Here is a 15376-nt window from a genome sequence, read left to right as displayed (position 1 = left end):
ATATAATTATTGCAAACTGGTATAGATATTTCAAAATTGTTGCCTGTTTTGTTTTGACGAGAATTTTATGAAATTTTTTTGAGTTCAGTAACAAATTGTATTGATTAAGAAATTGTTCGATACTAGCCAAGTTTATAAAAGCTGATATTTCAATTTCTTCTGTGATTTTCCTGTTACTATCAAATTCGTGGTCATCCGCTTCCAAGCACATTTTACTGAAATTGGTCCTTTAAGCTATTCCTCCAATATAACATATTAAAAAGTAGAGGTATACATTGTATTAGTATAAATAGCTTTTTGTACACTACCTGCAAATGATGATCATAAGTGGACTTTTTGCAGTTACACCCTTTATTTCGATCTAGTATGAGAAAAAACTAACAATATATGTTAACCAAGAGGAAAGCAGTTTCAGATAGGTTCAAGATAGGTTCTAGTCTATTGTCTAGTAGATAGGAGTCTATTGTTCTAGTTACTTTAATATTTCCATTGCAGGCATTTTTATGAACTTTGATACTAGAAGATGCCAGGAAGCAACATTTTGTCAATGGAGTTGAGACAAATAACTTACCTGAACTTTGACAGCAGGAGAGGTAGGTAGCATCTTAGGCAATGAGTGAAAATGAGTTGAGGACGAACAAATGAGGACAGTCATTTCCTCTTTCAATGAAGTGTTCCAAACATGCGGAGAGAATCCCAAGTCCATCTATCTCAGTTGTTCCTTTTCCAAACTCATCAACAAGTACAAGAGAGTTAGAACTGGGAGTTCCGAAGGGCTAGTTGACATCTCCAAATCCAAATTAACATTGATTCATTATTAAATATAGAAACTGTGGATTAACGATTAGAGTTAACATTACATGGATTTATGATATTGCAATGAATCATAAATAATAAATCATAAATAAATAAATATGTAAAAATGATATATTTTACTAGATGAAGTACCTGTTCTTTTATTACTTGAGCTATATTTTAAATATTGTTTAGTTCCAAATGTTTAAATATTTATAAACAAAGATTTTAATAATTATAAAATCTTAGGAAGAATACTACTACTTAATTTTAATGGAATTATTCCTGAATTTTTAAGAATATTTTTCAAAAAGTTGACAGTTACATAAGATTTTGTATGGTGCATTGGATTATTGTCAGGTGGGGGAGGGGTGTTGCACCTCAAGTCGACTAGGCATTCCAACCATCTGATCTTTTTATTAATACCCCCTCACTTCCCCCTCCACCAGACGAAGAGAATAGATTCCAAACCTCGAAACTTTATATTATATATTTTGTAACAGATAACATTGGCAAATGTCCGAAATCCTGTTCTCCTTTCAAGGCTACACAATTTGTAATTCATTATTTGTTTTCAAATTTAAATCGTATTTTAATATTTTTTTGGAATGATGGTGTTGGACATATGAATTAGATTTCAATAACATACACAGTTTACCTTAACACACACTACTTTGGGTGCACATGTGCACTTGGTGTATGCTCCTCCGATGTACTATGGGATGCACAGTTATCTGGTTGTTATAGCCAGCTGACAATTTGTGGCATTATAGGTTAATGCAGTCTTGTTGGTTAGGTTTGTGACTAAAGTTACTGTGTTTTTTTCTTTGCACTTTGGTAATTTTTTAGTGTTGGTACAAAAAACTGAAAATGAGTAGAATCCAACAGGCCAAAGTGATCTTGGTAAATAAGTGCATTAATGTAAACATTCTTACAGTAAGTGAGTTAGATGAACTGTATATTGATACTGATGAAAATTTATAAATTTTATTCAGAAAATAAAAATAAATAATTGAATATGACACATGTGAAATTGAAGATAATTTTGAACAAACAAATATTGAAATTTTGATTTTTAAAGAGTTGCTAAATCAATTAATTTTTGTGCATAATACCGGTAACATTACTAGTAATGAAGCTAACATGGAAGATGAAAGTGGTGATGAAAACCAAGTTTAAATTCGACTTGTAAGACCTAGGCCTAGACCTAAACGTGTGGAAAGCTGCCTCAAGTAAAATGGAATGATGCAATCAACCTTGTAAATACAGTTAGTACATAAAAACAAATGTTTTCTTTAGATTACTCCTTCACATGTCAAATATCATTTCACGTTTAACCCTTTCCAGGCCAGGCGGCAATATATAGTCTCCTTGATATTCGTCGTTTTCTTAAATAAATATGACGTCAAATGATTAAAGTTTTATGTTTTTTTATTCCCTGGTGTATTTTTAGATAATTAATATGAATATCATTTTTATTTTGGAGGTCTATGCATTTTTATTTCGTAATTGTCACATGACATTATCAGCTGACTCGATCTATTGTTGTTAATTCTTTATGCTTTAGTGTAATCGTACTAGTGTATGCTGGATTCTTCTTCATTATTTTATTTTGTGGTTGTAAATATTAGTAGTGTTAGTTGTTACGTGCTTAGCTATTGTGTTTAGTAGTTACATTGACTGACAATTTGCGATCTCACGGGAGTGAAATTGTAAGTAGCATATTTGTAAATAGAAAAAGTGTAAATAAATTTCAAATAAAATTGTGTAAATATTTCTTGGTAAATAGTGTTTTTTAACTGTATTGAAACTGTTTATATGGATCCTACAATCATCTGTTTACCGGTAAATCCATAATGTGAATATTTATTTTAAGTTTCTTGCAATGTAAGAGTCAGTTGCTTTAACACTTATAAAATGTTGAGAAGTAAAATTATGCGTATTTATACAAAATGTGTCATACAAAATTTATTTATGAGAGAAATAACACAAAATTTTGTATTGTTGTTCCTTTTTAAATGTACAATATAATAAAATAGCTTCCCACAGTAAAATTATTTTTCCTTTTTTAGTTATTTACAAAAAGAAATTAAAAAATAACATTTTTTATGTAATCTATTAAACATTATTTTTTTAAATTACTTAAAACTACATCTATATATTTTTTTGTTGATAGTATATATCTATACGAGTAATTTGGTGCAACTTTTAGGTCATTCTCTAATTTTTTATGAAAAATTTTAAATTTTAATCTGAGGCTACAAAATCGCCAATTTTAGCCTGGCACTTTTGACTAGTCACAAGGGGATATGAGATGTGAAAAAATTTTGCAACATCTCATATTTGGTCCTGGCCCTGAAAGGGTTAAATAATTATTGGGAAACCGACCTGTTGCACAAGAATATCATTCCTGATTACATGTGTCATAATCGGTTCTTGGATTATTTTGTGTTGCTCGCATTTTTTCAATAAAGTAAATCATGACAACATAACCTCACTCTGAACTGAAAAATGTAATATAACATAATTCAACACCTATGTCACACATCCACATTAGAATCAACACCACATTTAGAACGTCACCATATGGCACCACCAATATTGGGCAACACACTGTAACCTAATACTTGAACTAGCTCAAATGACACAACAACGTGAGACACTTAATTAAATTAATTACTGAACTACAAGAAAATATTAATCTTATTAATCTAGAGCACAGCATATATATTAATTAAAATCTACTCCTATTCATGCAGCGGTGAATATGTAAAAGAAACCAAACTGAGCAGACTTTAAATGACAAGATACAACACTCAAATTACCTGCCTGAGATCCAACATAAAAGCTGACAGATGAGTGCTGATAGATTCCACAGTTTGTACACGAGTGTGAATCTCGTCCAAGATGCCAATGGTGGCATGTTCGGATGGAACAAAACTTCCAACATGTGCCAAGTAGACTATCAAGGCCACCTAAACACATTTACATATAATTTTTCTACTAAAGATTATATAATAGAAAAATGCAACAATGATTGTTTTTTAAAGTATTAAATTTGTTATTTAAACATTAATTGATATATTTAATAGACATATTCTATTATCTAAGCTAATTCATAACAACTAAAAAATATAGCCTACTCAAATGTAAACTTGAATAAAAACAAGATTACCTGCTTGAGGTACACGCTCTTGCCACTGGCATTGGGACCAGACAAGATTTTCACAAAACCATGTTCTTCATTGGAATTAGTATCATTGGGTACAAAAACATCTACACAAAGTTCTTGCAGGATGTGACGCCCTTTAGTTATGTGTATTTGTTTGTCCTTTGTCAGAGTTGGGCGAACCAGATTGTAATCTCTAGCAGATTGTGTTAATGCCAACAAGCTGTTAGAAAATAATGGAAACAATCCAGCAATTTTATAGGTTAGCTTTACAAGTGTTATCAACCATTATAAAACTAATTTTTAGTAAATAATTTTTAAATGTCAAGTTAGAAATGTTAAATAATATCCCACAAAATAATATAATTTATTTAAATTCTAACAAATCTAAAACTTATTTACTGGAATTTCTGTACAATTTGTGACAGATAAAATGACTCAAATGGTGTTTCAAAAGACTTTCTCAAATCAGTTATGGAGGTGGAGGGAAGACTCTCCAAGACCGTTGTGCTTGGCCCAGTCAGTAAGCCACAGCCCTCTGCTTTGTATGTTATAACATGTGCTTGCGTTACATTTCACTATGATTGGACGTCTTAGGGAAAAGTTACTGTAGCATGAGGTTTTGCCAGAAACTTGTCCAATCAGATATGAGAGTGGTTTAAGCAATTGAAAGATAACCCGGACCTAGCAGGACTGGAACAGCTGGAAATCTTTTTAAACATCGAATATGTTTGTGTGGTTTCACAGCATGGTTTCAGATCAGCATATAATACAAATAATGCAATATAAAAACATCAATATAATGCAATATAAAATACTGCTGCAGTATTCTGAAAATTTGCCCAAGGCATTTGATTGGGTTTCACATAATATATAATTAAAAAAGCTTTGTTATGATTAAGACCATACTTTAAGGTCAATAATAGAAGTCAAAGAACAGTAATTTTTCACAAAAATAAAAAAAAAATGTTCATCTTCTTTGCAAGATATTAAGTATGAAGTTCCTCAAGGATCAATATTGGGCCCATTATTATTTTTTATATTTATTAATGACCTATTAAAAAATACTGACATAGTATTAGATACAAATCTGTCTTGGAAGTTTTACATTGAGAAGTTATGTAAAATTTAATTATAACAATTTCTGTAATAAACAACATCAGTACAATTATGAAACTATAAATAAACATAATGTTCAAATTCCAGGACATACGTTGACATCAAGAGAGCATAGTCCCCAATACACGGGAATTAAGTTCTTTAATAAGTTTCCATAAGAGTTAAAGTTTATTGAGGATAATATGAAATTCCAATCTAGGATAAAAAATATTTATTGAATAAAAATTACTAGTATTAGTAGATGAATATTTAGATGAAAAATTGTAGTATTTTGACTTGTAGGTATTTTATTTATGATACTTATAATAATTATCAAATGTATAACATTATTTATGTATACTCTTTATTTGACAATGTCACCTGTCTTTGTGTAGCCTAGAATCTAAGCTCACTCTGTAAAAAAAATAATTTTGTGACATTAAAGTTATATAAAAAAAGGACAAGCATCATGATAGATGGACCACCATGCCGCGTCAGAGTTTAGGATGAGCAAGCTTGTTTTGCTCTCTCTTTTCAGAGAGTTCACCCTAGAGACATTACAGTTGAAGAGAGATGTTTTAAGATGGATAACAGGACTTGTTACAGGGCACTATCATCTGAGAAAGCACCATCACAGGATTTTTGAGACCACTCCTTTTGAATGAATGGATGTCTGTTCAGTAGCAGAGCTGTATCATCGGCATACGCAATGGAGGTATAGAATTCATCCAATTACTGAGACATTTAAAAAAAAAAATTAAGAGTGTTGATCCTAGCACCGACCCTTGGGGCACTACACCCATTATCAGTAATATCGTTGTGGGTGTGCTTTAATTCTACTAGTTGTTGTCGGCTCTCCATATACTGATATTGTATATGAGTTAATGATGAAGAATATTAATAATAATACAGTAGTATTAAATAACATTGCCCTTACAGACAAAACTTAATTTATGCTAAACGGCTATGTAAACTGTCGGTATTAGTCTGATATTGACCCTCACTGGATGAGAGAGCAACATACGCAGTATCCAGAAAAATTAAATGTTTGGCTTGCTATTGTAGGAGGCCATATGTTCAACTCTTTTTTATTGAAGGAAACCTTACTTCTGAAATAGTTATAGTACTAAAATTACTATACCAATCAAGTTCGGCAATAAGAGATGTCAACTGAACTAGGGGTGCTATGTTACGTTGGATGTACTGGACGAGTTTCAAAACAATTCTTGACTCGATTTCAATGACTTTTAACTGTACATCACCCAACAAGCTATCTAATTCTGAAATAAATAAAACATGAAAATTAATACAATTAAATGCACACAATAGAAGGATTTCATTTTGTTTAAACATGCTGTACACCCACCATAACACTGCATTTCCACAAATGAAATATTTTATATCAATAATCTACTACTTGAACACTGGATATTTGTTGAGCAGTTGGATATAGTTCATTTTAAAACCTGTACATCGAACTAATTGTTATTATTACAATACTATAATGCTACTTGGTGGATTCACTGACTTAAATAACAGTTTAACCACTTGGAAAGTTTCTATAAACTAGAATTTTTGACATACCACTATATTAAAAAAACCCATGATGGAAAAGTTTCAAATTTAGAAATTTAAGGGAAGATTTCAAGGTGTTTAAAAATTTCTCCTGCTTTTATCTTATGTGATTATTTTTTTATAATAAAATATTAAGGAAATGGTATTTAGAAGGGCTTTAAGAACCTGGTATTTGGCATGCATCTAAATGAAATTTTCATAAGATTAAAAAAAGACAATTGTCAAATATAAATTTTTTTAGATATTTAATGATTTATATGACGAACAAACAAGTCTTTTCATGTTAATCTTAATGGACAAAGTAATATTCCAAAATTATGACAGACTTGCATATGAGGAAACTTGCAATTTGGACTACTTGAAATAAATAAATAATGTTTAAATAACTTCTGAACTAAGAATTGACACATGAGGGATTGTACCCACTTCCTGGACACAATAAAAGGCAATTTGTTCTTGCTTACTTTTATTATTTGTGATTTACCTTCAGTGGGAAATCTAAAAAAAAATCTGTTTGAATAATGTCTCGGAATACACTACTTTTAATATTCTGCTAATAAACTTGTTTATAAAAACCTATTGCAAGTATTTGTACAATGTACACAGTACATTGTTTTGTAAGATGATCACAGGGTCGAGCACTGTCAGGATACAGTATGGTTGCCGAGTGCAGTCACAGTTCACAAAACTTAAAGCCTCTTGGTGATATTACATTTAAACGTGGTTCTGGGGAATTGGATCAACACCTCGTTTACAAAGTAACAATGTGATGTAAAATTTACAATACACAGGAGATCATATAGATGTAGATCACATCTGTGATCTATGTAGGAGATCATGTAGATACACACTTCAGTAGAGGCAATCATAAGCTAGGGGGTGGTAGCTATATACTTGGCAGACACTTCAAATATCAATGCAGAAGAGATTGATATATCTGACCATTGCTTGGAAGGCGAATGCGAATCTGCATTGGTCAAACTAAATGTAGTAAACCAATCAATCTTCATAATAGGAATCTATCGACCACCAAGCGGATCAGTTAATCAAGCCATGGATATATATTCTATCAGAAATTCTCACTACAACGCATGCAGAAAACAAATCATTGGTAATAATGGGAGATGTCAATATCGACAGATTAAAATTAAACTCCGACAACAAGATCTTTGAAGAAGAATTAACTTTCTTATGGAATAACAAGACTTCCCCTCCCAGCTACTTGAATAACGGCAACATCAATGACCTCTATTGACTGCATTTGTACAGACATTCAACACGGCAATATGGACTATACAATAGTTGAAGCCGGAATATCGGACCACACAGGTCAAATATGCAGCCTTCCAACTACACTAGAAAATACCAGAAGAAACCCTAGTTTCTTTTAACCGAAAATTTAATACAGAAAACCTTGACTGCTTCAAAAGTGAGCTTGTAAATGAGGACTAGAGTTGTGTACTCAAGGCTAACGATGCTGTAAGAAGCTTACAACGAATTTTTAAAAGGCTGTGACAAGAACTTTAGATTATGCATGCCCAAAGAAAAGAAATCAGATTTAAACACAGTTTCTAAGCCAAAATTAGTTTATGATAATGAGGCTAATCAGCTGAAAGGGGAATATCTTAAAGCTTTTTTACAAGTATGAGATGACAAGAAACCCAAGTGACAAGGATAACAATGGTATCTGCTAAAAGAAAATATGACAACAAACTCAGACATCTCAAACTAAAACAGCACAGAAGAACTCATAAATAAATCAAGTAACAAATCAAAGGCTCTTTGGAATGTCATCAATGCAGAAAAGCAATGTAAGAAAAAGCAGGACCACCTTACTCGATTAGAAGTGAATGGGAATATAGAAGAGGATCCGACACACATTGCTAATTCACCTTAACAAATATTTTGTGGAAATTGCTGACTCCTCTCCTAATCAGCTACACAACTCCTCTGAAACAGTAACCAGAACTCAATTATCACCCCCCTTACTTTAACTCCAACTGATGAAAATGAAAGTACTGAAGACACATAGCTACCCTTAAACCTACACTATCTTCTGGCATAGATGAAGTTTCAGCTAAAGCTATAAAACTCTGTGCGAATCAATTTAGTAACACCACTGGTCTATATTATTAACAAATCATTCAGTTTAGGTCAATTTCCTTCTGCTCTCAAAATTTCAAAAATTTATCCAAAATTCAAACAAGGATCTACTACAGACCCAAAAAATTACAGACCTATTTCACTGGTTTCAAACTTTCTCTAAAATAATAGAAAAAATTGCTCTAACAAGAATGTTTGAATCACCTTGAAATGCATGATCTATTAACCAAAAAACCAACATGGGTTTCCTTAAAGGAAGATCAACCATAAGTTGGCAATAACAGACATAGTTGAATCTATTACAGATCAACTGGAAGTGTAATACCTTAATAAAATCCAATATATATTATTAATACAAACAAAAACATAAAAATTAATGTTTGTCCTGTTAATCTACATTACTTTATCTATTAAAAAGTTTTGTAAACGAAATAAATTACGTCGTTTGATGAGAACAATAAAGTATAAACAATGCAACAGCCTAGGTCAGCTGAGAGCAGCGGACAGCTGTGTTGCCGTCTACGTCGCAATTCAGTAGTTCTAGTTGCCGGTTCACGCTAAACAAAGTTATGTTATTTGTTTACGTTCTTTTTATTTTGAGTTTCAAAACGAGGTCAAGAACGAATAAGAAGTGATTTTGAGATTAATAATGTTTTGTTTTGGAAGTGAGAAGATAGTGAATTTGAGGAAAGTGAAAGAATCTATTGTTATTGAAAGGCGTAAACGTGACATCGATTGTGAATCAGATTCTAGTGATGAAGATACTTGAGATGGTGATATTCATCTATAAAATAGTTTATCAAATAATTGATTTAGATCTTGGATAACAATGTGGAGGTAAGTTTTGATTTTTTTAAAAATTTTTTAAGATTTTTTTAAAAATTGAAAACATTTTTATTTCATGTTTAAAAAATTATTTTATATAGCAAAAATTATCATTTTGTGCACCTATTCTTGCATAAAGGTATGTTTAATTTATAAAATAAATTAGTTTTTAAAGGGCATAAATAATTTATCAATGTAGAAAAAATATTTGCTTTAAAAATTTTATGTTTCAAAATATATAATTGTAAAATTGTTTATTAAAAATAAAAAAAAAGTTGTTTCTTAAATTCTTTCTAAAGGTTGTCTATATAAAAGTCAGTGTAAATCTGAACAATTTAGTAAAAGTTTTATGTTAATATTTACTATTTGTACGGTTATTTATCTAAAAACACTACAATTTGTGTAATATTGCTGGTCTAACAGGGCCCAGCACCGACAGATATGGGAGGTATGGCAATGGGTTAATAAAAGAAACAACATACAAAATGGAACTTGAATGGATTATGAGTGAGGAAATTGTATTCAGAAATTTTAAATTTTTATCTCAGGGAATTTTGCCAAACTGGGTTCATGAGACAATAAAATTATAATTATTTTAAAAACAGAGTGAGCAAGCGAAAGGCTAACATATGGCAAGGTCTTAAGGGGATTTGAGAAATGGTAAAAGCAGCTCCCAAAAGCTGTTAATATTGTTAATCACATAAATAGTATAAAATTCAAAAATGTACGGAAAACTGCAATAAGTGCGATCTCTTGTTTGTCTACAATAATAATAAAAACAGATTCACCATATGTATGACTTGTTACAATTACAACCACTTGCTATTATGTCATGAGAGCCAAATGTTACCATGAGAGCACAATTTTTTGGGGCTGACGTGTGTGTATTGAGTAACCAAACAATGAACATTCCGAAACTAAAATTCATTTAGCAGAAATTTTATTAATATGGTTCTGAAAAAGTTTAGAGTTTGGCAGCACATACGCCTAACAGTAGTAACTGATAAAGAAATTATGTTTGTCTAAATACAATCTATCAGGCACTGAGATTACGAGAATGTGATCGATCCCATATGCGGCTTGTGCGTCTTACTCATGCACAGGTCCTTTCACTATTGAGTGTAAAGAGCGCAAGCAATCACGTTGTTGTAACACTATATCAAATAGACAAACAAAGAATGGGATATCGACTCCATAAACTACAAATAAAGTTCCTCAAGGATCAGTGATTGTTCCAGTGCTGTTTATACAGTTTAAAGTGGACCTTAACTAATCTGCTGCAGCCGGCTTGAAATCCAGCTCCCCGCTACCCCAGACTTATTGCCCTCAGTAAGTCCAGTAGTAACAGATAGGGAAGATTACATTATTACAGTGTATAGTGTCAGTTCCACTGTTTTTTTTTCCACACAAGACCGTTCTTGGATTGCCATCTGGTTCATTTTCTCTGTTGTGTTTAGTGTATTGTGATTGTGTACATAAAATTCTAAGTGAGTTGGTACTTAATATACAGTGCATTTAATTTACCTGATTCTCATCATACATATTTTTCAATGGAGAAACTTCCTACATTTTCAAGTTCAGGTGGTCATCTTGTTCCATCTATTGAATTTCATATGGGCTGTCTCGGAAATCTTAATTGTGATTCCCTTAGCAGCCAGCAGTTGTAATAGTATACAAGCAATTATGTGCTATGAGACCAGATTTCACACCGTGCAACAGAGAAAATATGAGAATGATGTATTCTAAATTGAATTAATTACATAGAGTCAGCCTCAACACCTGATTAATCCTGGTAATTGACTTCTTTTGCAGTGTACAACCACTCACTCAGGAGACTCCAGTACCAAACATCGATAACACGTAGGTCTATCAACTCCTTTTCAGATCCTGAACTCTTAGCCATATTGGGTTGTCTTTTAACTCTAACCAGTATCTTTCACAATTTTTTTAATGTACCTCTTGAAATTGCACAATGATACTCACCGTAACAGCGTGCACTCTTGTAATGGACAATATCTGTGGTTTTGAACTGGAACAACACACCAAACACAATAAATTTTACTTTGTTGAGTAAAATAAATTAAAACAGTATAATTTGTTTTATAAAATAAACTGACAAAGTATTATTGCTTTATCAACTAAATCGAGAATGTAAGTTGTTAATAAAATGTACATGAACACACATTACTTAAAGAATTTAATAAAAACAAATGAGCCTAAAAATTAAAAAAAGAAAGAAAATGCATAAGTAATGTATTGGGGGATTCTCAATAGATTTTAGATTAATTGAAGGAAAATCTGTCTTTCCTAGAGACTTGGAGATAAAACTTTAACCCAGTTATAAACCAAACCAATGAGGCTTAAAGCTGACTAAAAAAGAAACACAATTCTTCAACATTAATCCTATTATTTCCATAACTAATATTTATTTTTTTAAATGTTTTTATTGAAATCAAATCAAACTCTAAAATACCACTATAGTTTTTACTATCTTTGTCTTCCACTAAGGGTTACCTTGAACTGGAGGTTAGGCATAGATTGCAGCTGTTCTTCTGTGAGATCAGTGTCCCAGTAAGGAATGGCCAACATGTATCCCGCCTCAGGAATGTAGACCATAGAGCAAGACTCTACAAAGTCTGGTAACTGTTGCAACTCCTGTTCAGCTACCTGTGACATTACTTCTAGCAGACTCGAGTGTTTCTGCTTCACTGCAAGACATAGAGCAAGACTACAAAGTCTGGGTAACTGTTGCAACTCTGGTGGGGGGGGGGGGGGGTGGGGGGGGGGGGGGGTGGGGGGGGGGGGGGGTGGGGGGGGGGGGGGGTGGGGGGGGGGGGGGGTGGGGGGGGGGGGGGGTAATATAAACGATTAAAATATATTTTTCCTGTCTATGTTTTACATTTTATCTAAAATCTAGATGCAATGCAACCATAACGTATCAAGAATATCACTACACCGTCACGTGGCGGTATCACTGTACTGTTAAGGCAATACTATACCGATAAAAAAGTGATTTTGCCCGGCCGAAAATAACGTGGCTATTTAGGCAGAATTTCAGCGTTTAAAATTACTATATGAGTGTGTTTTTAGGCGGATGGAACGCTCATCCATTTGTTTTTGATGTCAGTATCAAAATAGATGAGGAATAAATCGTTTGTGTCTGTGCATCGCATTTACTTAGTTGTCTGTATGATGTGCTGAAGTTGTGAACTGCATAACTTCATCCCATCATTCCGCCTTTTACGAGTATATGTATTACTATACAGTTGGCATCATACAGTGTTGGACGTTGGTCTATTTTCACAATAAGCTCCTGTGTATCAAAAATAAAATATTATGAATAAACTAAAACACAACGAGACAAAACAAATTTTACCTTTGGTCTATTTTAGCCCGTGTCCAAACCTAAAGCAACCGGATTCTGCATGGAGCGTTGCGCACCGACGCGACTTTTTTTCTAGAGTTTGACTCGTGTAATAAATATGTGAACTTACAGCTCGCCGAACTTTACGCTCAATTGGCGTAAATTTCATCTCTCGGATTGTTAACACGTCTATCGGCATGAAAATTTCTGTTCCTACAGTATGCACCGTTTGGTAACGTATGTCCTGATAGTCAGACTTTTATGCTGTTGACTTGCATTCGTGGTTTTTTGGGTTCGTTTAGTATTTCCCTTACAACCGAGCGCGTGAGTGAAACAGTTTCTCCAATAAATAAAGTATAAAATACTGTAAATATTTGGCTTAAACCTTAAAACTCCCAACTCGGTAATAAAATGCTTGATTCAAAGATATATAAACAAAATGCAAAACCATTGAAGGAGATGAAATGAAATGAAATGAAATGAAAAATGTCTTTATTAGAGGCGAAGTTAGGACTATAAAGTCCTCTCTACCACTTAACCTCGTAAAAAATTAAACTAACATACATATACATGTAATAACTAAAAATAAATCTATTTATTTACCTTATACATTAAAAGAATCTTAGCTTTAAAATAATAAAAAACAACATCTATAATTAATGTAACTTTATAAATATTTACAAAACTATAATAAGACATACACGCATGCATTCATTCAACTTGCATTCAGTTGCCTTAAGTAACACATTCCAAAGCCGCCAACCGCTATACCCCCTGAGCCCCCAGCATCAAGGCCCTGACCTCCGCCCCAAAGCGAGCGCGCTTATCAATGGCTCTGATGTTTATAGGTAAAGGCATTCCACAATCGGCAGGCAGAAACTGTAAACGACTTACTAAAGGTAGTTGTTCGATGAATTGGTATAGATAATAAGGATGTACCCCTCCTTGGAGATAGTAGATTCAAACTTCTTTCTGCTTTCTTTTAAGGGAGGAAAAATATAACACTACTTTAAAATATTTTGGGGAACCAGGAAAATTCAATCAAACAAATTCAACGCAATGCCCGAACCCTCCCGTGCTCCCCCATAACTTTGACGAAAACCCCTCTCTCCAACATGGATCGTTACATAATTTAGGGATGGCCCTTACATATACTCTACGACATGGAGAAGCTTATTGCAGTCATTCGCGTGCTGCAGTCGCTGACCGCAGCACCATAAATAGGCGTCCACTGGGTGATCTCGTAAAATGAAACGACCTTCAAAAGCTGCTACAATTTCTTTGTGAATATGGCATCAATATTACCTTACTGGAAGAGACTTACCTGGCCCCTCGAAACACTTTCGCAACTTACAACCACGCAGTAAACAGCACAGACCATCCACCCACCTAAAAAAGACCGTGAGAATGCGGATGCTGGCGGGAATACAACTCTCGTAAAGCCGCAACGGTACACCCCTCGCCGAGGCTAGACGATATAATTTAGTTCCAGTTACTGTCTGCTTCGGTGGACCAGATGTCGAAATCTCTTCGTGCTACAGTCACCGCACTGTCTTCTCACCCCTCTGGGTTTGGCTGAGCTATTACGCATAACTTTTATGCTAGGGTTGACCATCTATTATTGCAGGATACCTTGATTGTAAAATACAGCACGTAGTTGTGTCGCCACACGGAAAGTCGACGCCAGCTACACTAAATAAATGATCGTCCTCACGCGAGGGTCTCCGCCTCTGAGTATGCAATCCACTACACTAATTGACAAAACAACCGAGCTAACATTACAATTCATTGCGACCTTACTGTAACCATTACGGTTGATGCTGTCACAGACCTACAGACCTATCATTCGACCATCTACCTGTCATCGCCGTTCTGATCGGTCAGGCACCTATCACATGCCACCTGGTAGATGGTCCTACATAAACTATTTAAACTACTTGGCCGACTGCCTACGCCCGTTGGTTATCCCACCTCTTCAGCTGAGCATAAGTGCAAATTGAGGGGCTGCACTCCTGCCTCTTTTAATTTAAAAGTCCAGAGTTACTTTTGGTTGAAAAATTACAATTATCTATAAAAGTGGGTCCTTAAAATCAAGCCTCTGTATTATTTGGCTAACCGGCTCAATATAAAAATGCAAACATGACTTGAAAAATATTTCAAGAAACCGAGATGTAGAGTTTGGATCACATTTTATTTTCATTGTAGTTTCATAAGTTGCAACTTTCAAGTAAATATCTTCTAAATTTGCAATGCTCCTAAGATTCTTGTGATCAACCTTAAAAAGTGGGAATATTCTTGACATAGCTCACAATCATGAAGTTTGGACATACATCTTTCTTCGTATTTTCTTCTTCTAGCGTTAAAAGGTATAAAAGACGATACTCACTCAGGAATTCACATTAAATCAAGAGCTTGCAAAAGCGCTTTCTAAAGAAGAAAAACTGGGT

At 33.5% G+C, this 15376-nt stretch overlaps 1 protein-coding gene across 1 annotated transcript; it reads right to left on the bottom strand.

Annotated features, from left to right (window-relative positions):
- Positions 1 to 577: 577 nt before the first annotated feature.
- On the bottom strand, positions 578 to 14794 carry LOC124355890 (mutS protein homolog 5-like). The gene is made up of 7 exons (XM_046807044.1): positions 14788 to 14794; positions 12080 to 12273; positions 11549 to 11594; positions 6204 to 6342; positions 3971 to 4187; positions 3621 to 3770; positions 578 to 787 (listed from the first exon to the last, which is right to left on the bottom strand). Exons 1-7 carry the CDS (start codon positions 14792 to 14794, stop codon positions 707 to 709), a joined length of 834 nt encoding a protein of 277 aa, XP_046663000.1. The 3' UTR covers positions 578 to 706.
- Positions 14795 to 15376: the final 582 nt, after the last annotated feature.

The sequence above is a fragment of the Homalodisca vitripennis genome, chromosome 2 (genome assembly GCF_021130785.1).
Source record: "Homalodisca vitripennis isolate AUS2020 chromosome 2, UT_GWSS_2.1, whole genome shotgun sequence".
Classification (NCBI taxonomy): domain Eukaryota; kingdom Metazoa; phylum Arthropoda; class Insecta; order Hemiptera; family Cicadellidae; genus Homalodisca; species Homalodisca vitripennis.
The sequence above is the reverse complement of the archived record's forward strand: the minus strand, read 5'-3'. Positions and strand labels throughout refer to the sequence as shown.

What these genes read in the sequence shown, in the direction of transcription:
- LOC124355890 (XM_046807044.1), bottom strand. An exon ending in CTTATTGCCGAACTTGATTG is followed by an intron (nt 4,188 to 6,203) that starts GTATAGTAATTT and finishes ATTTTCTAACAG; the next exon opens with CTTGTTGGCATTAACACAAT. An exon ending in AGAGCGTGTACCTCAAGCAG is followed by an intron (nt 3,771 to 3,970) that starts GTAATCTTGTTT and finishes AAATGTGTTTAG; the next exon opens with GTGGCCTTGATAGTCTACTT.